At 41.9% G+C, this 21172-nt stretch overlaps 1 protein-coding gene across 2 annotated transcripts in view; it reads left to right on the top strand.

The window, feature by feature from the left end:
- Window positions 1-21172, top strand: part of WLS (Wnt ligand secretion mediator) — a 40080-nt gene that overhangs the window by 1829 nt on the left and 17079 nt on the right. For both annotated transcript variants that reach the window (XM_026098474.2, XM_026098473.2), the window contains exon 2: window positions 15851-16123. In XM_026098474.2, the coding sequence (XP_025954259.1) occupies window positions 15851-16123 (273 nt within the window). The remainder of the gene's footprint in view (window positions 1-15850; window positions 16124-21172) is intronic.

The raw sequence follows: 21172 nt of genomic DNA, 5'->3' as shown, positions 1-21172 counted from the left end.
AGACATAGAAGGAATTTCTGCACCCATGCTGCAGAAGGCAGACTGCTTCTGATGCCCAGTAATGCTTTGCATTTGTAATGCTCTCTACAATTGTCAGTCTTAAATACCATGTAAATACTGCTAAATATAATCTTCAAAGACGTAAGCTTTCCTCATTCTGTTGCTCCTGTTCCTCGCTTTTGGTCAATCATATAGGAGATCTGAGACGAATATTAGATTGAAACTCAGTTTTTCTAGTCTTGTGGGCCTGAACCACACAAAATGGGCCTGACCAACACTGAAGGCTGTGAGGGTTGGCTGCCTTTTTTCTTTTGCATGTGTGCGTTAGGGTTTTTTTAAAGCTAGTTCAAGCACTAGTTACTGAACCAGACGCTGATTCATTAGATAAAATTCCTTGGCCTGCACTGTGCGGAGAAGCTGGAGTCAGTGTTCACGAGGGCACATCTAGTATCTTAAAGTGCATTTCCTGTAGCTTTTCATTTGTAAGTTTATTACGAGCAACTTGCTTAAGTCTTTTAGAAAGAATGCCTTGATCAGAAAGCAGTGTTTCTGTTTTATCTTGGGCCAGGTGTGATAAACAGGCATATTTATATTCAGGTTTATGGGGCTCTAGAGGTGAAAGGAGGGGGCTCCTGTCGGCCCAGTCTTCGCTCTGGCGTCCCTGCCGCCGCGCTGCTCCGGGTGCCCGAGGGAGGGTCCTGCCTCGCTGAGTGTCAGCGTGGAAAAGCTGCGTGCAGGTCTGGCAGGCAAGGCCTGGTCTGGCTGGGGGGTTCCTGTCGCGATGAAGACAGAGATTCAGTGCTGAGTCTAAGCACATTGCGCAAACTGAGGTTAGCTTAATATTAGTGGTTGAATAGCAGCTGCTATCTGAGGGCAAGTCCGGGGGGGTAATGTGGGGAAACTCTCCCCAGCTGCTGGGAAACCCCACTCCTAATCTTGTAGCAGGTAAAACTGCAGTAATCAGTCACCCAAACCAACGTCTGTCTTCCTCACTGTCTGATGCATGCGAAGAGTTAACAGGCTCCCCCCACACTCGGGCATTGTCTGGGCAGAAACAGGTTCTAGTCGCCTGCCTGCAGAGCCGGCAGCTAAGCGTATATGGTGCCTGCTAACTTACAACAATTGCAGGTTCTTGTACGCTGGGTGTGGTGTGGCTCCCAACATCTGGCGGAGCGCAGCGCGAGCAGCTGTATGGTGTGCTGGGCCTCCGCAGGCAGAGCGGCAGCGGGAGCCGCCTCGCTGGTGTCCTCCTCTGCTTCCGCCTGCGAGGCCCAGCCGAGCCGGGGGCGCGCGGCTCATCCCGGGGCCTGCGCCGGGTCCGGGACAGACCCTTTGAGTGAGTTCATAGCATGTGGCGCTTTCTGAGGGGAATCTGATGAAAAATGGATCTGTGGCAGGCGTTCTTCTACCAAGCGCCTGAAAAGGGGTGGGGGGAAACAGTGCTGTACGTAGTCAAACTGTGCAGAGCTCTGACGGTAATGACAGGAGAATGCTGCTCTCCAGAGCATTGTACTACAAGGTGGGATGAGAGCCGAGATGTCACTGAAATAGTGTTCCTGGTCTGGTTTGATCCAGTGCACCACACAAACACCTGGAATCTAGTTATTTTAGTTTATTCAGGTCTAGACAAACTAAAATACGTACACAACTGGAACCCAGCTACAAAGCTAAAACACCCTTTCCTTTAGCAGTGAGTTAGGTCATATTTCAAAACAATGACTAAGTGCTCTATTTTAACAGATTACTTTTTCAGGTCCAGAATACACAAATGCAATGCATTGGTATCTGATACAACAGTTGCAGCAAAACTTCATTTTGCTGAAGTTGTGCTGATTCTGTCTGGTTTTAGACATGTCTGAATTCTAACAAGGCTTACAACTTTCCGGTAGCCTGCTCTTTTATTTGGAAGCAGGACTTTTATCATCACTCATGGATTTTGCTTAGAACTGTATGTTGACAAAAAATGAAATGTGTGCTTACCAGATTCATTCCTTAGTAGAGTGAAGTTCCTGTGGAAGTCTTTAGGAGCTTTGCAAAGCTGAGGAGTGAGAAAACACATCAAAAAGGTGTTTCTTTGTTGTCATACTACTGCAAAGAAATGTTGGCCCCGATGAGTGGGGCTGCGTCGCTACTTGAAACCACCCTGCAGAATTTCTGATGTCTCTGCTCTGTTGTAAATATGTCCACTTCTGGATAATGCGTTAGATGCGCAGTTAGGTTGTATGAATACTAGATAAAAACAATTCCTGAAATCAGTCATAATGAAACCCTACTTTCACTTTCCTGGTATAACAGTGTCATATATATATTATGAGAGAGCGTGATTTTGCTCAACCAGGAATGCTTTCTGATGGCATCCAAGGCAATATTAAAACGTTTGTTATAAATAAAGCCAATTTACAATTGTGCCAGCAGTCCCAGGAGTCCTTGCATGCTATGCATATGTATATTTTGCCTTTTTAATGTAGTAGGTGGGTTTAGTCAGGTATCTCACATTTTGGCTGTCCTCAGGGGTACCTCCATGTTTATACAGGTTTTGAGTTGTGCTAGCCAGGATGCGGAGTCAGATTAGCTCGTGAAGGCCTCGTATTCAGCTCACAGCTGGACCAGCCAAGGCATCTGACCCAGCTTGTACTGAAAGTTTTGACCAGAGCATTTTAGCAGAGGTCATGTCACAACTGCTGTCGTGGTGCCAAGGATGGGCTAGGGCACCTCGTGTCTTCTCCTTCTCACTCCCAGCCAGGTGCATTGGAAATTTTGTGTGTATAGAAATCTGACTTGATAACTGAAGTGGGGGCTTTGCGTTGCCATTTAACTATTTAACAAAAGCTTTTGTTTACAAATGTGTTCCTTGGTAGACTATGTGGAAAGCTGTTGATGGTGTTATCCCTTAAAAGTAAAAAAATTTCAGGATGCAAGGGAAATCATGCAGTATTTCTTTTTCTTAAAAAGAAACTCAAAACTGTGCCTTTCCTGCTCAAATATGTTTAGAAATCATGGAGATAACAGGAAATTTTATTTGTGTTAGTCTTAAATCCCAAAGTGACAGGCACTTCATATAATGCCCTATAGCTCTGCAGGTCCCATAGGCTACTAGTGAGCTCTGAGCCTCATAGGTGCTGCTGGTACTCGGGCAGTGTTTTGTGCGTCTGGGTGGGCTCTGCATTGCTCCCTGGGCAGTGCAAAGCGGCAGATGTATAAAGCTGGGGTGCCCGGCTCTGCTAGCCTTGTGCTCCACTGAATGGTTTGCTCTATTGTAGTGGTCTGGAGTTAAGAGATTGTCCCACTTTCCCTTTGGCTTTACCACTGCTTTACATGATTAAAGTAATATGATGTGCTTCTTACCACCATTTTTTCCTAGTACTACTGTAAGGACCAAGCTTGTTGGGAAGATAAGCAGGCTGAAATGAAGGGCTGGGAGGAAAGCAGGCAACAGCTCTGGACATCAGTATGTCCATTGCAAAACCATATTTTTGTTTCCCTTAAATTAAGAGGTATTGCAAAGTTGTCCAAGAAGAGTTTTATGTGAATTGCTTACTTACAGACTACAAAGACACCTCATGACAATTTGCAGATTATCTTTACAATTCAAATGAGATGACTTGAATTCAAGAGGATCTTTCTATAGTGAAGATAAAAGTCAGAGCAGGCATACAGCTTAGTGCTGAAAGTCCAATATCCAACCATACATTTTATTAATTTAACTGATTGGAGAATTGGAGTTTTTTTATTTTGGCACATAAGTCTCCTGGGAAGAGAGGGATGCATCTGAGAGTGTGAAGGCTCACTGCTTCCTTGCATTGGCTTAAGGCTGAAAAAAACCCTGAATTGTTTTGACTGGAGGAAATAGAACTTGTACTTGTATGCCTTACCCGGAGAGATAATGAGTCATGTGTTTAAATGGCTGAGCAGCTATCAACAATTCCAGCTCATTATCTAAATGTCTGATTTGGCTGCTGAGCAGTGAGTTTCCAGGATTTAATTTTCTTTCCTCAGATTTCATTACCTTCTTAGGACTGAATTGATCTCCTGAGGAGAAATGCTCTGGATTATAAGGTACACGGATGCAGACTCCTAAATAGGAATGTCTGTGAATTCTAGGACAAAGACCATTTTTTTATATGCCTGACTTTCTTTCATTGCTAGCCTCTCCAAAAGATGGGCAAGTTGTGCTGAATAGGTCCATGCGGTACTGTGGACATGAATGCCAATAGACTCCTGTATAGACAAATTCCTTTAGTGCTGCAATCTTGGCAGAAGCACTGGGAGCTGATGAAAAAGCAGACATGAAAGGTCATGTCTATTTAGTTTAGGTCTACTCAATTTTTCTTTTTAAGGGTTGTAACTGTAGCTGAATGGGCAAATGTGCCAGAAATTGACAGTTCCCAGGCAGAAACTTCCATGCTTGGGAGTCTGAGGAACAGGCAGTAAAGACTGTAAATCCTATGAGGTAATATTCTTGCTCTTCTTGCCATTGCATCACTTTCAAACTGCAGTTACCTTGGGAGATCTACATCAGGGAAATCTTGTGCTTCATAGTCTGCATAAAGTAAAAACTCCTTGTGCCCTGCTTTTATTTTTTGTTATACAACTAGATAAATAGATTTGTTTTTTAAACTAGATCTGAACACTGATCAAGTGGTGGTCGTGTTGCCTCTCTGCGCTTTGCAAGGGATAAAGATTTAAACAGGAAGTCTTTTCTTTAGTAAATAACATTTATAGTCTTTGAAGTCAAGTTATAACTCTTTCATGTTAGCCTTAGTATCCCTTTGAAGAGAGAAGGTATAATACATCTGCTCCAGGATTTCCTTAGTGCTAGCTCTGGCATGTGTGAAATACATGGGCTAATATATTCACTCTAAGAGGATCTAATCCCTTGTATTCAAATGCAGATGAAATTCTTTACATATTTGAGTATTGGCAGTTTCAAAGTATCTTGTTATCTATAGTGTGCGACTTGTAGAATTTCAGACTGTCACTCAAAAGAAAAGCTTCTCTTTAAAAGCAGCACTGGATGATGTTGGGTCACCATTGCTATTTTAGACCTCTGTTTCCAGGGATTTAATATCTTGGCTGGATGTAGCAGGAAATGCATTTGATCTGAGTAGAAAATTGACAAGGGAAGACTTGGAAGAAGATCAAAATGTCTTTGTGGCAATTAGTAAATCAGTTTTACCTTTTTCTTTTAAGTAAAATATTTTTAATGTATATTTTTTGCATTTATGGAGCTCGTGCTGCTACCGCTTGCTTCATTTATATTTGTCCCTACTACTGAGTACGTATATGTATCGTGGAGGTCATTCAGTTAGTTCTCCTGACACGTATACTTGTACTCCACTGCCTCGAAAGATTGTCTTGCTTTGAGTCTTGCCTGTGGCTGATGGGAATAATCCCTTATCTGTGAAAACAAGATCATTCCCCAGAAGCACTTTGATGTGTGTTCTACGTCAGCAGCCTTACAAGGTTCTTTGACTTCTCTGTTTCCACAGCAGGGATCCCAACTACGCTTTCATTTGTAAAGGTTCTTGGCATAGCTACTACTGTGGCTCTTCGAGAATTTGCTTCTGAAAGAAAATCTTCAGTTCGTGTTGCTTTAAAGTGGCTGTGCTGCACAGACAACTTCTGGACAACTTCTTTCAAAGTTGCATAATGTACCATTCAAGAGCAAATTTAAAAACTAAAAACCCCCACACATAAAGCAACCCCCCCAAATTTATCTCTAGCTATTGCATGGTTATAGAAAACTAAAAAAAGCATAATAATTTATAAAAACCAACAGGAAGAGTGTTCTGTTGGCTGTAGCACTGCTTTAGTGACCTCTGAATCCTGGCCGCTCGTTCCCACCTCTGTGCATTCAGACCATAGTTTTTAGTTTGGCAGAAACGTGAACTGCTGTTTATGCCACCGAGTATTATCTTTCATTGAGCCATACAGAGAACTGGGTCAGGAATCTTAATGCTGTGCGAAGGAGGAGGAAAAAATAAGTACTGCCTGAGCTGGCCCTGTCACAGAAAGGGGTATGCGCATAATAAGTCCTCGCAGAAAGGGGTATGCGCATAACAAGTCCTTGGCTGTTCTCTGCCTCGGAAGTAGAAGGCAAGCTGGGGGGGGGGGGGGTCTGCTTGGTTTTTGGCAAATTCATTTTTATGGTCTGAGACCAGAAAGACTGAGAAATCTACTGGAAAAGAGGGAAACGACTGAGTGAGTGTTTAGCCACAGTAATATGTCTGTGAAATCCCATTGTACATATTGATGAAATGGTGCCCATTTTATGAAAATAGTGCCGCCTTTACAAGGAAGAAAAATGCTTTTCCAATTACAAGCCTTATTTGTGCTTTCTTTGGAAGAAATGTAGTTACAGTTTCAGTAAAAGCAGAATAAAAGGCAATAAAATGTTGCAGGATACCTCTTGTGCTTCTAGCCACAAAGCTAGATGGGTAAGGTGCTGTACCAGAAGTTGGGACTGTTTGGGGGTTTTTTAGGTGTTTATGGCTCTGCTTCTGACTTGCTATCCAGTTGTGAGCCATATGATAAACCTGCCTTTTTCTCCTTCTCTTTTCTTGTCTATTGTATCTGATTGGTGCCTAACCAGGGCTGGAGTCCTGCTACATTTTTATACAATCTTTGGCAAGACAGGGCTGTGATCTGGATTTAAAGCTCAAAGCCAAATGATAATATAGAAGAGGAGCACCTTTCACAAGGTGAGTGGGCTTTTTAGCAGAGTGTGGCCACTATTTCACAGAATCACAGAATGGTTGAGGTTGGAAGGGACCTCTGGAGATCATCTAATCCCACCCCGCTGCGCAAAAAAAATTATGTGAACAGCAGTTCTGTATATAAAGGCTGCTGTTAGTGTTCACAAAAAGACTTTCACATGGGCTTGTGAAACAGTAACTAACAAAAAATAGTAATGTAAAGATGGCATTAGTGGTCACTGTCATGAACATTATATTAGACTGCAGCATCAAGGTCAGGAAAGACAGAGGTAGAAAAGATCATAACTTTCATGTTGCGGTAACTATATATGTATAGTATGTTATTCAGGTTCTCGGTATTCTAATTGGAAAACCTTGGTCTGTCCGATGATAAATTAGCTTGTTTATTCCTACCCTGCTGTTGGTTAGTGTAATGAAGCAGAAGTGCATTGTGTGTGCTCGTTGGGTAGTGATGGCCCTGCACAGAAGGGGGTAATTGAGTAGAAAAGCAGAATGCTCTTGGTGCATGGGAGAAGTTAACACCACATGAGGTCACTAGGATTCAAGCTTTAATCAATGTAGACACAATGCAATTGAGATTTTCTAAAGGGCTTGTTTATAGTGTGAGAGCAAGGGTCAGTAGTTAATTTGAAATGCTGTAGGTGCTCTAGATGAGAAGGTACAAAAATATATATCAGAGGTAAATATTCTTGTAGTAAGAGAGTGGATGTTGTTATAATTGGGCTGAATGTCTTGTTTACAGGAATATGGAATAGGGGGGAAGAAAGGAATTACTTGAGGGTTTATTATAGCAGTTTAGTAAACTAAGTGGATCTTAAATTTGAATTAATATATTGAGTAATGGTGACTCTTTCAATAGAAATTTATACATAATATTGTAAAATGCACCAATTAATTGAGCTCACTTATTCCATAGTAGATCTGTCTTTTTTAAAAAAAAACCTAAAGAGTTTAGTCTAAATAAGGAAAAACATTTTTTTCCCCCCATTGAAGAATAGTTCCTGAGATGAGTCCCTTACAGTGGGTATCTTGTTTTCTGTTTTTATTCTTGGCAAAAGGGGAAATGGATGCCTACATTTAATGAAGGTAGATTGCTTCAAGGACGGTTTAGTTAAAAATAAATGAAAGATACTTACTGCTGTATTAGAGATGCGTTAAACGATTACAATCTTAACTAGCATCAAGGTTTGAGTTGGGGACTTCAAATTTGAAAATGAGTTATGTGGCTGATCAGTATTGTTTGCTAGCATCTTTGCGATTTGAGTCCAGATATGAAAAAAAGACAAATTGGTTGTTTGTATTTGTCCGTTGTCTGAGGTGCACTACGATTACTACCTGGTGTTCTGGCCAGACCAAAAAAAAAAAAAAAAATTCTACAGCTCTAGGCTGTAAAAAGTGGTCTGAGGACTACTGAACTTGAGAAAGATGTGATCCCGTTTCAAGCTTTTTTCCTGATCTTAGCTTTACTTACACGATGGCTTGTGGACTACAATGGCTTTGGAGGTTGTCAAAACAAGAGTTTTCTGTTAAATTCATTCTTTCTCTCTCTCATCCTGTGACGTACTGTAACTAACATACTTCACAGCAGAAATAATCCTAATGTTCATCCTTTATTTTGTTCTCTCCCTCTCAAAGACTTATTAGCTATAACTTTGTTTTTTCCCTTAAAAATTTGAAGGTGGAATGTTGTTTCTTGCACACTTTAAGGCTCATTATAGGTTTATGGCCACCAAAAGGTCTCCTTTCTCTACTGTCACTTACTCTCGTTCTTGTGTTCTGCCTCAATCAAAGTCTGGGTTCTCAAGCTTTCTGTAAGGGCAGCCTGGAGGCGGCTGTCAACGCACCTGATAGAAGAAGGGAGGAGGCTGAATGGAGAAGCCTAGAAACATCCACGTGTGAGTGGGTGAAGAGCAAGGTCTGGGACACAGCACGTGGGAGAGCTGGGAGCTATAGAAAAACAGCTGTGGCTTTTCTGAGTTGAAAAGTGAATTGTGCTGGAGGGCGTGCTGAGCCCTGCTGAGTGCTCCCTCGCAGACGCTCTCAGTGCAGGTACCAGCTAGGTGGATACTGGATGCGATTGCTTCTTGGCATAGGCAGGCTTCAGCCTTGCAGGGGAGAGCGTAAGTTTTCAATGTCTCTTTCAGTCTGGTTTAAGAGTATGCAGCATGGTAAGACTTGGTTGTAGAAACAGCATAACATGATGTGCAGAATGAAGTGTGACCATGCGAGATGGGGCAGGGGCTGTGCGTGTTCAGAGGATAGACCAAAGTAGGGACCAGAAATCTGAAGAACTGGAATATACACTCATCGTAACTTTGGTACACGCGCATTATCCCGTAATCTCTATCTCATCTAAACTCAGCTATGACTGCTATACAGTGACTTAATATTTAACTGGTATGCAGAGTGCTAAAAATGGGGAAGAGGAATCAGCAAGATCAACAACATACCTGCATCCCAGGAGCAGTACATCGGTTTCAAGGCACAATGGGATAACGCCCTGAGCAACCTGGTCTGATCTCCTAGATGACCCTGTTGTGAGCAGGAGACTGGATTAGAGACCTCCTGAGGTCCCTTCCCACCCGATTACTCTGATTCCTTAGCATGAAACAATATTGTCTTTGAAATGATTACTTTTTAATATACTGTCTAAGGAGCTATAATTCTGTAATATGAAGCTTTAGTTTTTGCTTTAAAAAAAATCACACTAACAAAGATCAAGATTAGGATTTTGTGTTTAACTGATCGGACTCTTATTGTCTGGGGTGGTGGTGGGGTTTATTTTCCTTTTTAAGCAACCATAACTGGAGGGTTAGGTCTGAAGTAAAGCTTTTGCCAAAATGAAAAAACGGTCCTTTTGTTTCATTTATATGGCCATGGTGTTTCATTCATCATGAACTGATTTCAGACTTCCCATTCTGAGGATTTCTAAGAGCTGCTGTGAGAATGATGGTAACCAAGATCTAACCCAGTGCTCAAGAAATTAAGACAGCTGATCTGTTCAGGAAAGGCCTGGAACTGCCCTATCTCATGTCCCTTGAGAGTATTTCCTTCTTTACCAAATTGCTAGATACTTTGGATAGGATGCTCTCAATTTCTTAAGCAAATACTGTTGTATTTTATTAAAGAGAACACAGAGATGGAAACAGTGTTGGCTAGCTCCAAAATGCTATAGCCATCCAATTGTTTTTGCTTTTTGCTGATGTGGAGTGAAAGAATTCCAATTCCAGCTGAGATATCGAGGAATAATTCTGTGTACATTGGCAATGAGGATGGTTGCCCAAGTACTGAGAAACCAAATTATGAAATCTTTTGCTGAATTAATATCTTTGCTGTCTGAATGTTCCTGTCAGGAGATACAAGATATTCTGAGATGTCTCCTTCAACTTCTCTTATTTGGAGTTACTCTGTAACACTGTCTCTTAGTTTCAGGTGGAACACAGTCACCAATTCAACATGAAACAGTAGTTTCAGTTCATTCAAAGCTGAAAATAATTCAAATTTTGATGTGCCCTGCTCTCCCCCTGCAGTCCAGCACTAAACGCCTCTATTCCTTTTAAGTGCTGCTATCTTCTGTGGATGTAGCTTGAGTAGAGCTATAGCTTGGATATTTGCTTGAGCCAATGGCTAAAGAGAATTTTGAATGTGAAAAGTGAGACGAGCCTCACTGGAAATTATGTGCAAGAATTACTTCAATCTGTCGCTATATGTGAGACATTAGCTCAAATAAAACTTGGCTTTTAAAGTTCATCAGAAATATTACACAGGAAATGGTGAACGTATTGATGAAGATACCTGGATCTACTTGGAGTAAAGACTAAAAATATCAAAAGGAGCTGTGGTTCTTTGGCAGGAAATAGCACAGTCTGGCCAACCCTGTGTAATTCGTGATATCCTTGGGGCTTTTGCAGTGAGCAAGACATCTCTGAAGTATCTTCCTGGAGAGATGAAACAGACTGTCTTCCTTGTTCCTCAGCAACATATGGCTAGACTGTTTTAGCCAGTCACTGCATACCTTTAAGACAAATGTGTTTATAATATATATGCAAACAAGCTTTGGAGATGGTAAACAATGTTTGCTTCCCAAACTAGCATGAAAAGCAGTGAGCTACAAAAGACAGGCTGCTGAGACTCTCCTGGTTTTGTCTTCATGTGTGTGCTTGCCTGGTCCTTTCTGGAAAGACTTAATGCTCACTTTTCCCATCAGTGCTAAGGAGGGCCTTGGAGTGATGCTCCCCTTTCCTTCCCCCTGGCCTGCCTTCTTCCCCACCAGTGCAGGCATATCAGTCCTTGGAGAACATGCCTGTCGCTCCTGAAGCATTTTTGGTGAATAATCATATTTCTAACCTTGTCTGTAGGAAGCCTTTTTGCTTTGTAGGGGGCAGGCAGTATCTGCCAACGGTGTGAGCAGCCCTGAAACCCTTGCCTCTACAGCTTGCTGGCTATAGTTTCTGCATTCAGCACTACAGTAGTTACACAACTTGGAGCAAGTGGTCTCAGCGCAGTGTCTGTTGGCATTTGTTGGAGCCAGAGAACCTTCGTAAAAGGGCTCCCAACACAGCTAAGTCTGGTGATGCTAAACAAGGTATTGGAGAAGTATTTCCTGTTTAAATTGCCTGGTGGAAAGCTCGGTGTTGGAAAAGTTTCTGTGAAACATTTCCTGATAAAAGCCCTGCTTGGTTGCTTCTGCTAGCTGATCTAAACCATAACTGCTGCATTATTTCTCATCATGGCAAGCAGATTTAGACCATGGGCTGAGACTTCTCCACTGTGTTATGCAAAAAAAATGCTGTTTAATTATTTACAGGCTGACATAAATGGTTCAGTTTTACATATTACATGATATGCCAGCCCACAGACTGAAGGGTTGAAAGCAGCCTGCTTGGCACCACTTTTTAGCTGAAATCCCTTGATGCTAGCTTTGTTTTGCATAGCACTTTGTAATACTGTTAGTTGACTTGGCTGCAGTTTCACAAAGCACTTTTTTTCCACTTGGTTCAACACTCAGTCGAATTTATTGGGAATGGAGCCAAACAAGTAATGTAAGCCAAGTGCCGACGTTTGTTTGGTGTGCAGTTCCTGACAAGAAATATATATAGTAATTGTCTCCTGCTCCTCAAGGCTGTAACTTTGGCAGAGGGAATGCTTGAGTTAGCATGCCAAGTATTTAAAATCATAATCTGTCAGTGATGAAAACATATATTTATGGCTATAATGAGTTGCATCAAAACAAGAGACATTGTTATTTCTACAGAGAAAACTAATGTTAATTCAGAAATGCCTACTTTTATATCGCACAAAGATCTTTCAAAGTTAGAAAGCTCTGAGAGCTTGTCTAGAACATCTAGCTTATTTCTCAGCAATATTCAAAATACTCTTTTAGCTGCAGTTTTAGTGTTGGTTGCTAGATGCTGCATCGTGCCATCATACAGGATTGTAGTACTGTGTGACTGGGGTTTTAATGCACTTAGAGTCCATCAAAGCATTCTGTGACCATGGACGTGCAGTCACATTTCTGGTTTGTTTTGTTTTTGAATGCTTGATTTTGCTCCGTTTCCTTTTGGCTTATTGATAAGTCGTAGTTTTCTGGAGCTGCTGGACTAGAGGAGTTTTCAGTGGTTCCCCAGGGCTCGCTGGATGCCATGGACGGTTGAGGTGCAGCAGTGCTCCGTGTCTGTGATACGCTGAGGTGGTGGGTGATTGTCAGGAGCAGGTATGAGGCGTCTGGGAGGACTCCTGCTCCAGCAGATGAGTCTTCTCTTAGCCCTTCCTTGACGACTTTGTAACTGCTGCTCTTCAGCTACAAGAAAACTAGTGCTATCATCGAATTAAAAAACCAAAACATAGTTTATAAGCAGCTGCCTTTTAATAGCTTTCTCCTGGCTCGCACGGTGCCTGGGCGCTCGCACACCTGGCTGAGACGTGCCTGCGGAGGTGGTGGGTGAGTAAAGAGCAGCGGGACGCTCTGCGGAGCCCTGGCTGGGATCCTGCCGAGGATACAGCTGCGCTGTTGTGATGCTGCGGCCGGATTACCAGGGAGACGGTCTGAATCATTTGGGTGTAGTGTGCGTGGATGTCCCCGGCCGCGACGACTACGTGTCGCAGGGGGCCACAAACCATGAGCTGGCTTGAGCAGGATGCTGCCGGTGCCGGGCTGCGGCTGGGGGGGTGTTTTGTTTTGTTTTCCTCATTGAAATTGTTGAATTTTGTACGTGGGGTATAATTACTTGCTGCCGGTGTTTTTTGGTGGGCTGTGATCTGTTCAGGAAGTCTCTGGCCATCTGTCAGAGCGACAGTGGTGACGATGTGAAAATAGACTGACTGCCGGAGGAGCCCGGAGCCCGGCTGCTCCTTTCAGACTTGGTGTGACCAGCCAGGCTTCCCCCGCGCGGGCTTTGACGCTCAGGCTTCTGTTATTCTGTATCCTACTGCTGCTTCAGCGTGGAAATATTTAAATGCTTATCATTTGAATTAGAGCATTTTGAGTCATTAGATTAAATTAGATTGTTTTGAGTGGTAACAACCATATTTTCACACACACCCAAAAGATGGGACAGTGGTTTTTGTTTTAATAACTGTAACTTCACATAAAACTTGCCTTACATAACTTTTAATTCTTCAAATTCCAGTGCAAACAAAAATAAAAAAATAAAGGCTTTAACAGCTTAAAACAAAGGTTTAACCTACTCCTTCTGATTTCCAAAATCTGGGGAGCTGGAAGAAATTAATTACAGCATGTCTAATGGTAGCTTACTGATGATATTTCAGAAAATGGGACAGTTCTATTTTAATTGCAGCAAAGTGTATTGGACATTAAAATTAGACATTAAATCCATTAGACATTAAAATATGTTGAGCTGGCTGTTGTGAAAAATAATACTTCTGACCCCCCCCCCCCCAAAAAAAAAAAAAAAAGCTCCATAAGGGACAGGAAAATTGTTGCTGAGCGTCTGGTCGCTTGACTTGGCATGCGGAGAAGCCCCTGAACGGTGGTGGCTAGATCTAGATCGAGAGCTGAGAGAGCTCCAGCTCTGCTCGTCTTCATGGCTTACGAGTTCGGCGAGGCATATGTGTAGTATTAAAATATTTATTTCCCAGATGATATTAGAAACGGGGCAGAACTGTTTTCATAAGAATTCTTGGCATGACAGAGCTATGTTAGAAAACATATTTGAGGTTTTTAAAAGCTTTTCCTTTCTCCTAGAAAGACTTGCAGGTGTTCTGTTTTGTGCTGAAGTTCAGTACTGAAAGACTGGCTCAGGGTTGACTGCATTTCTTTCTGCTAATATCCCTGTTTTTACTTAGGAGTTTCTGACTGTTTCCTCATTGATATAAAGCCAAAGCAGTGTAATCCTCCATAGCTTTAATTCTCTGATTTACGATATTATATTATCATGATAAAATGAAAATGGGTATCTTGTGCACAGCCATGAAACCTGTTAAAGAGCCTGATGCTGGGGGGGGGGGATTTTTGAAAAGGGGTAATATAAATTTTTGCCAGCTCATTTTTCAGAGTTAAGGTGTCTATCCAGCTTCTTTTCTCCAGATAGCTTAAAAGATTGTGGCTAGGGAAAAGGGAATGCAAACTTTTGTTTTTAACAGTCATTAGTTCACAGCTGACTTAGAGCAAAAGAACAAATGCCTTAATGCAAAATTCCTCTTTTCAATTAACAGAAGTCAGTGAGCAAAGAACTTTGGAGCATTATGAAGGTGGTCAACTTTCCTGATGTTTTTCACATAGGGAAACTTTTGTGGGGCTGAGACATGAGACCATCGCTGGCACAAGACACATACAGTAAGGTGCCTGGGAGGGAGAGCTCTGAGAAGTAGTTTGCAGAGAGGAGGTGTCAGTGATGGCACTGGGATGGGTTAGATGCGGAGTGTTCCTGCTGTGTCCCCCAACCAAGGGTTCAGATTAACTTGCATCGCTTATATTGGTGCTCTCTGCAGTTGTGTGACATAGGTTAGGACCCGCACGGTGAGGAGTAGGATGAGAGAAGTGGCAAAATGCTTGTTGTTGTTCAAAACAGCGGTGGTTGGCCACTGCTCCCTCTAGCAACAAAGGCAAAATTGCAGGAAAACTGCCCGTTAGAGATGGTGCCGGGGGTGATAACCTCATCCAATAGCCTTCTTGCATTTAGCTTGGTTTTTGGAAGATGTTTTACTTACCTGACTGACTTGAGCTATTTCGGGATCCAGATCGCTTTCTTTCTGGGAAGAGATCAGGGCTCTGTACAGCGGATACCTTAGGCACGTGGTAGCTGTGCTCGTCTGTGATGTGCCGTGGTGGGAGCTGGCAGGCAGATACGGACTCGCTCAGCATGGGCTCTGTCAGCCAGATTTAAGCCAGCCCTGACATGGACACTGTGTTAGTGTCACACTGAGCTGAGGCTAATGAGCCCTGTGGAGAGGCTTGTGTTGGCCTGTGAAAGGTGGCATGGAGGTAATGGTAGTTGATTACAGTTATTACATAGAGGGGACCCAACCGTTTTACTCTGCACCCTCCAAACCAGATCACTTGTGGGCATGAAAATGAGTTTAAAAATGCAGCAGCAGTACTCGGTTTTCGTTCTGGGAGCTTTTTGCTTCCTCGATGCTTTCCAGAAGGTGTGGTAGCTTTGGACTTTCAGCCTGCTTTAAAAAGAACTGTATGATTCGCCAGTAAGAAGAACCTTCTTGCCCAGGTAGGTGACCCAACCCATACTTGGTTCAAATAACTGGAGTAAGCCTTTCCCTGCTCTGCAGAATTTCAAAGGCTAGGATTAGTGATATGGGTACGTGCTTTATATATGGACTTGCCTGAGTGAGTAAACTGGAAGGGTATAGACGCAGGAAAAAATGCCAATAATTTTCAGTGTAATTTTGGTATAACTGAGGTATTTGAGACTGAGTCAGTGCATTCCCACTGTTTCAGCTAATCTTAATTTGATCTCACTGCAAAATCAGTAATATGTCTGTAGATGTAATAAACTTAAATACTTAACTGCAAGATGAAGGAGTTGTGAAGGAAAAATCATTTGACGTTAAATTTAAGATTGCCTCCAAATAACTGAATGGGGAACTGCGTATTTTGGTGGGGAAATTGTTGTATAAGATACTCAAAGATTAAATTTTTTTTTTTTTTTCGTTTTCAGCTCCCAGTCCCACTACAGCTGTTCCTTACACGTCAGTGAAGTGCATTGATGTAAGAAAAAACCACCACAAAACCAAGTGGCTAATGCCCTGGGGATCTAACCCCTGTGAGAAGATCAAAGACTTCGATGAAGCAGTGAGCAGGCAGATAGAAGCCAATGATATCGTGTTTGCTGTTCACATTCCTCTTCCTAGCAAGGAGATGAGCCCCTGGTTCCAGTTCATGCTTTTCATCATGCAGCTGGACATTGCATTCAAGATGGACAATGACCTAAGTAAGTCACTTTGTGTCATTTCTTACATGCTGGCTGTGGTCTGTCTAACTTCCCTGTGTCCATATTTCTTTTAAAATTACTCTTTATTTAGCACCATATGTTAACTGTTAGTAAAAGTATCTGTATGTACTGTGAGGTGATAGAGGAGCACATCTTGAAGGTAGGAATAATTAGGTGGTCCTAAACTGCAGGATGAAGTACTTGGGGATCAATAATTTCATTTACTAAGTTTTCCTGTGAGGAGCTTGTTTGAAAAAATGCTCACACTTAAGACAACTTTTACACAAACATTCTCCATCAGGTAACAGTTGCCAAAGAGACTGATGGTTATTTATTGAGGCTTTGTCACCTTCTGAACAATTTTAATTCTTCTGCAATTTGAGTTTGTTCATTGGACTGAAATAGTTGCCCTAACTTGCATCGATTATTATGAGATAATCTTTTGCTAGGATTTGATAAATGCAGATGGAAAATACCTTTTGGCCTTGAAATCACAGTAGTTGAAACTTAATGGCAAAACTGTAGGTGCTGGAACCATAGAAGAAGCTGTCTTACTGGGATTCACTCTCAGGTAGTGCCTGGAAGAAGATAAAATATGGAGAGGAAAAAAAACCCTGCAAAAGAAATCTGCAAAACAATGTCAGACTAATCAGCCCCTTAACAAAAGAACAATTGTAGGTGTGATTGCTTTTTTTTTTTTTTCTTTTTTTTTTCCTTTTTTTTTACGTTATGGAAAAATCCCTTTCTTTGGAAAATAAATTATTTATTCATAGTTAGGTTATAGTTCTTGGTAGCTTTAACTGGTTAAACTGGGGCTTCTCTAGCTCTTTCTCTGGCTGCACCCTGTCTACCTTTTCTTGGGCCTGGGACTAGTGTTCATGTGATCATCTGATGGATTGGTTCAGGGAGCAAATCTGTTTTTAAAACTAGCTGCTTTGTTGGCGATCCAGACTAGCTCTCTAGCCTGATAGTGCTGCTGCATGGGAGGGAGCTGGGTGTATGCGCCGTGGGGGCTGTAGCAAGGATCTGTTTAAGTTTTCATGAAATCACACTTCTTTGCCTTGTCTGATCAATGTGGGCCCGTTCCTTCCCAGCTATGTAATACAACATCATTAAGATAAGAAAAAATGTGTGTGGTTTTTTTTTAAAGAACTTGCGTATATATTTTTTAACTCTGTAATTACTTCTAAAATATGGAGGGGATTATACTTCATAGCTTTATTAGGGCCTCAGTTTCTTAGACTTTAAAAGATTATTATGTTTAGAAAAATAACTCTTCCTTCTGATGCTTTTAAAATCAAACCAGTGAGCTGGAATAAGTCACTGGTTGAACACCTGGAACCAGTCTAAAATGCCGGGCAAGCTTTTGACAGTATTTTCTCCTGTAAGTGCGGAGAACCTTCTCCTCATTATTTGTGCAGTTCAGTGACCAATTCCTTTAAAGTTGGGATTTCTTTTTGAGATTTAAAAGCAGGAAAAAATCATCTTTTGCCACCTTCTGGTTAATAAAACCAAAGTATTTGGAGATGAGAGATACTGCTTCTGTAGTTTTGAAAGATTTTGTTTCTGGTCATTGTCAGTTCAATAGCTACTGGTGTTCTTATAAAGAATTATAAGAAGCATTTTGAGACGAGACCTATTAATATGTCTTATTGTGTAAGCTTATTTGGCACATCTTGAAGGTTTTCTTTCATTGGCTGCAAAAAGCTTTAAACTGCTGTTTTTCTACACTTTATGCCAAGCTGAAGTCAGATTTAAATTAAGTGTAAAAGCTATCTAAGAAACGAGTGAATAACACATTTCTTTCCTCCTAGATTGTGTTTAAAAACAGATAATAAAGTTAACCAAAAAATTGTTAACCCAAAGTTATTAAGTATCTGTATTTTTCTGATAATGCTCATAAAACTCTGCAAGTTATTTATCAGACAATTGGAATCAACTTTTCAAAACAGGTAACATTAAAAATGTCAAACTCTTCTGTTTTTTTTTTTTTAAATTGACAATTTAAGTGTCTTCCCTCTTAAGCCTTAATTTAAGACCTCGGACATGTCGGTTACCCTGCTGTAGTTAATGCCAATAGGGGTTAGTGCCAAACCAGCAAAGAGTTCTGGAAGGCTTCACAGTTGTTAAATACATTGTCAGTCACCATTATAATAACCGTTCTGAAGTTGCCTCAGATCATCTAGGAAAGCGGCACGATGTAGTAACTGGCAGTGTTTTTATCCAAGTGAAGAAACTGGCTGCCTCCGTTTGCCTGAGGAACATCCCTGCCTTCAGCGGCTGCTGACACCGTCTCGGAGCGATCGGAAGATGCCGAAGGACAAGGTAGCTGTTCATCAGCTTCAGACTCGGGAGGATTCCCGCCCGCTCCGGGGGCTCCGTGGCAGAAGGGGAGGCTGCAATGGTGAACGGCCGAGTGACTTGCGCCCTTGACGCAGGCTCTTCCTCTCGCCGCCGCCAGTTCTAAAGTTTGTCTCTTTGGCCACAGGGCAAGGCTCCTGGGAGGCAAGTCACAGCTGTACCACAGTTTAATTAGCGCTGCTCTGCTTGCTTATGATGCATCACTGGGTGCGCGGAGAGCCAAAAATCAGGCACGTGTGTCAGCCCGTCGACTGCAGGACATGGTCATCAAGTGAGTAAGGATTTTTGTGTGGCAGGAGGAAATGTCAGACCTGGCAAAGTGCCCCCGACGGAATCTGAGAGCAATCCATCAGCCTCGCGGCGTCCGGCTCCCGACCGCCTGAAGCCTGCCACCAGAAATGCCGCGCGGTATTTATACCCTCCGAAGAGAAACGAATGTTAACATTTTCACTTCTAGAATGCTGTTCTGGACTCCAGAAACTCAGATATTTACAAGTTAAACTATTTCCCTATGTAATTTCTCATGGAAAGCCACAATACCTTCAGGCATTATTTCTCTGAGGGGAAAAAACAGTTTTTGTGTCTAAGCTGTCTTTGTCCTTTATTAATGCATTGTGCATTCAGTTACTGAAAATAGATGCTTTCCAGAGCAGGGAAAGAAGGTGGAAAGAGAAACTAGATGAAGTTGTCATAAAACTTTGTGTACCTCGATGATGAAAGCTGCAGTTGTAAAAGTCTGCACGATTTGTGAGGAAGATAACATCTGCAGGCAGGACCCCGCTCCTGCCTCGGTGCAAAATGTCTCATTCACACGGACTGCATGAAACAAATGCTCTGTATGAACAACACTGGCCACTCTCCAGCAATAACACAGCTGTTGAAAGAGCTTAGTCACCAGGGCGATGGACGCAGCTCTGCGAGGGAATGTTTGTGTGCAGTAATCTGACATTTAGCTGGCTGGCAGCAGCCTTGGAAGTGAAGTAGAATTAGTGGAGGAGCAGCAGCGATAATCTGGTTTCTGACCATAAGAAATCTCTTGTGTAGAGCTAGCACAAAAGGCTTCTTTTGAAACTTTAAGTGTTACTCTGTTACTGTGCAATTAGATCTTATTCCTGTCATTGAATTTGAGGAACACTGGGCCCTTCCAGGGAAAGGATAAAGGCCATTTAGCTCATCAAAGCCCATTCTCCAAAATAGCACCTGTCCTCAAAGTACTGTCCCTCGTTTAATACAGTACATGCTTGGCTAAACTGTCTCCAGTAATTGCATTCTTCCTGTCTTTCCCTCCTCTGTCTGCTGCTTCTTGGAACAAAGCAGCAATGTTGCTGTCCCCAGGCAGTATTCCTGGTTATGTAGCCTTTTAGGAATTGCTTAAATTCCCTTTCTTTTGCAGGTTGCATTAATCTGTTTGTTCTCATCACTTTAGATACTTCAATTTTGCTTCAAAAATTCATTCCTGCTTTGCCTTGGTTGTTACTTGGTGCTCTTCATACACAGAATGCTTCAGAGAAGGGGTGGGATGGTGAGCGGTAGGGTTGGAAGCTGTGGGATTTTCTTTTTCGTTCTTTTTTTCCTTTCTTCTCTTTTTTTTTCTTCCCTGCTGTGCTGCCATGGGTTTAGGCCCTTTGCATTTGGCAAGCTTTAGTGTTTATAACAGGGAACACTAGTCCTTCTCTCCAAGCTGCTTCACAGTATAACCTTTTACGTGCCAAGAACTAATTCATTTGTATTCATTCGTAGTCAGAGCAGGGGACCTGGAGTCTGCTTGATCGCTGGCTGTCACAGACTCACAGAAGTCCACAAAGTCCCATCTCTTGACCTTCATCCCAGAGCTTCACCTTGTAGAAGAATAAAAAAAAATTGCTTAACATTGCTTTGATATCTAAATGAAGTGTCCTTTACAAGTACAAAATGACAGTTGCACTGTATTAGACATTCAGTAATGATGCCTTCATTTATGGGGTGGCAAAACAACGTGGAGGGGCCTTTAAAGCTTTTTGTTCTGAAAAAGCATTTCTTCTTATTTCTAGCGAATTTAAAATGTTAATAAGTGAGAATGACTTCAGTTTGCTGTTTGAAAGAAGTTGTGTACAATTGTATGGCTGAGCATTTTATATTCCTGATCAAATTTATACAAATTTTGTCTCTATGGTAGGTTTTCTAATTTTAGAGAGCTAGCAAAGTACAAAAGCATAATCCAAATAATCCTATTTTTTTCCTTCTGTTTGCTTGCATGGACTTCTCTTCAGATAGCTTAGTAGTGTGCAGCTGGCACAGAGCCATCCTGCTGAACAACTTCTCTATTTTTAGACTATTGTAATGTGAGTGAAGATATTATGTGCTAATATCACACTTTAAAGTGAATCATGGAAAAGATCCTGGATACTGAGGGGTTTTGTTTTGCATTTTATTGGTAGTGCTCAGAGTATGATGGGTACCAAATATGGGTATGGGTACCATAGTGCTGGGCTCTCACGGATGTGACCCACTTTATAGTGTGAACGAAGTATCATGGAGAAGTCTTAAATCCTGCAGCCCCAGCAAAAGCATCTTGTCTTATGGCTGGTCATCCTCAGAACACAACATTATTTAAAAAAACTGCAGTATTATTTTTGTGAATGTTTTAACAGAATCCTAGGATACTAGTGAGATTATCACTCAGCACCTCAGTTGCTGATCAGAGGTGGC

This window comes from Dromaius novaehollandiae, chromosome 8, assembly GCF_036370855.1.
Source record: "Dromaius novaehollandiae isolate bDroNov1 chromosome 8, bDroNov1.hap1, whole genome shotgun sequence".
NCBI classification, from domain to species: Eukaryota; Metazoa; Chordata; class Aves; order Casuariiformes; family Dromaiidae; genus Dromaius; species Dromaius novaehollandiae.
The sequence above is the reverse complement of the archived record's forward strand: the minus strand, read 5'-3'. Positions and strand labels throughout refer to the sequence as shown.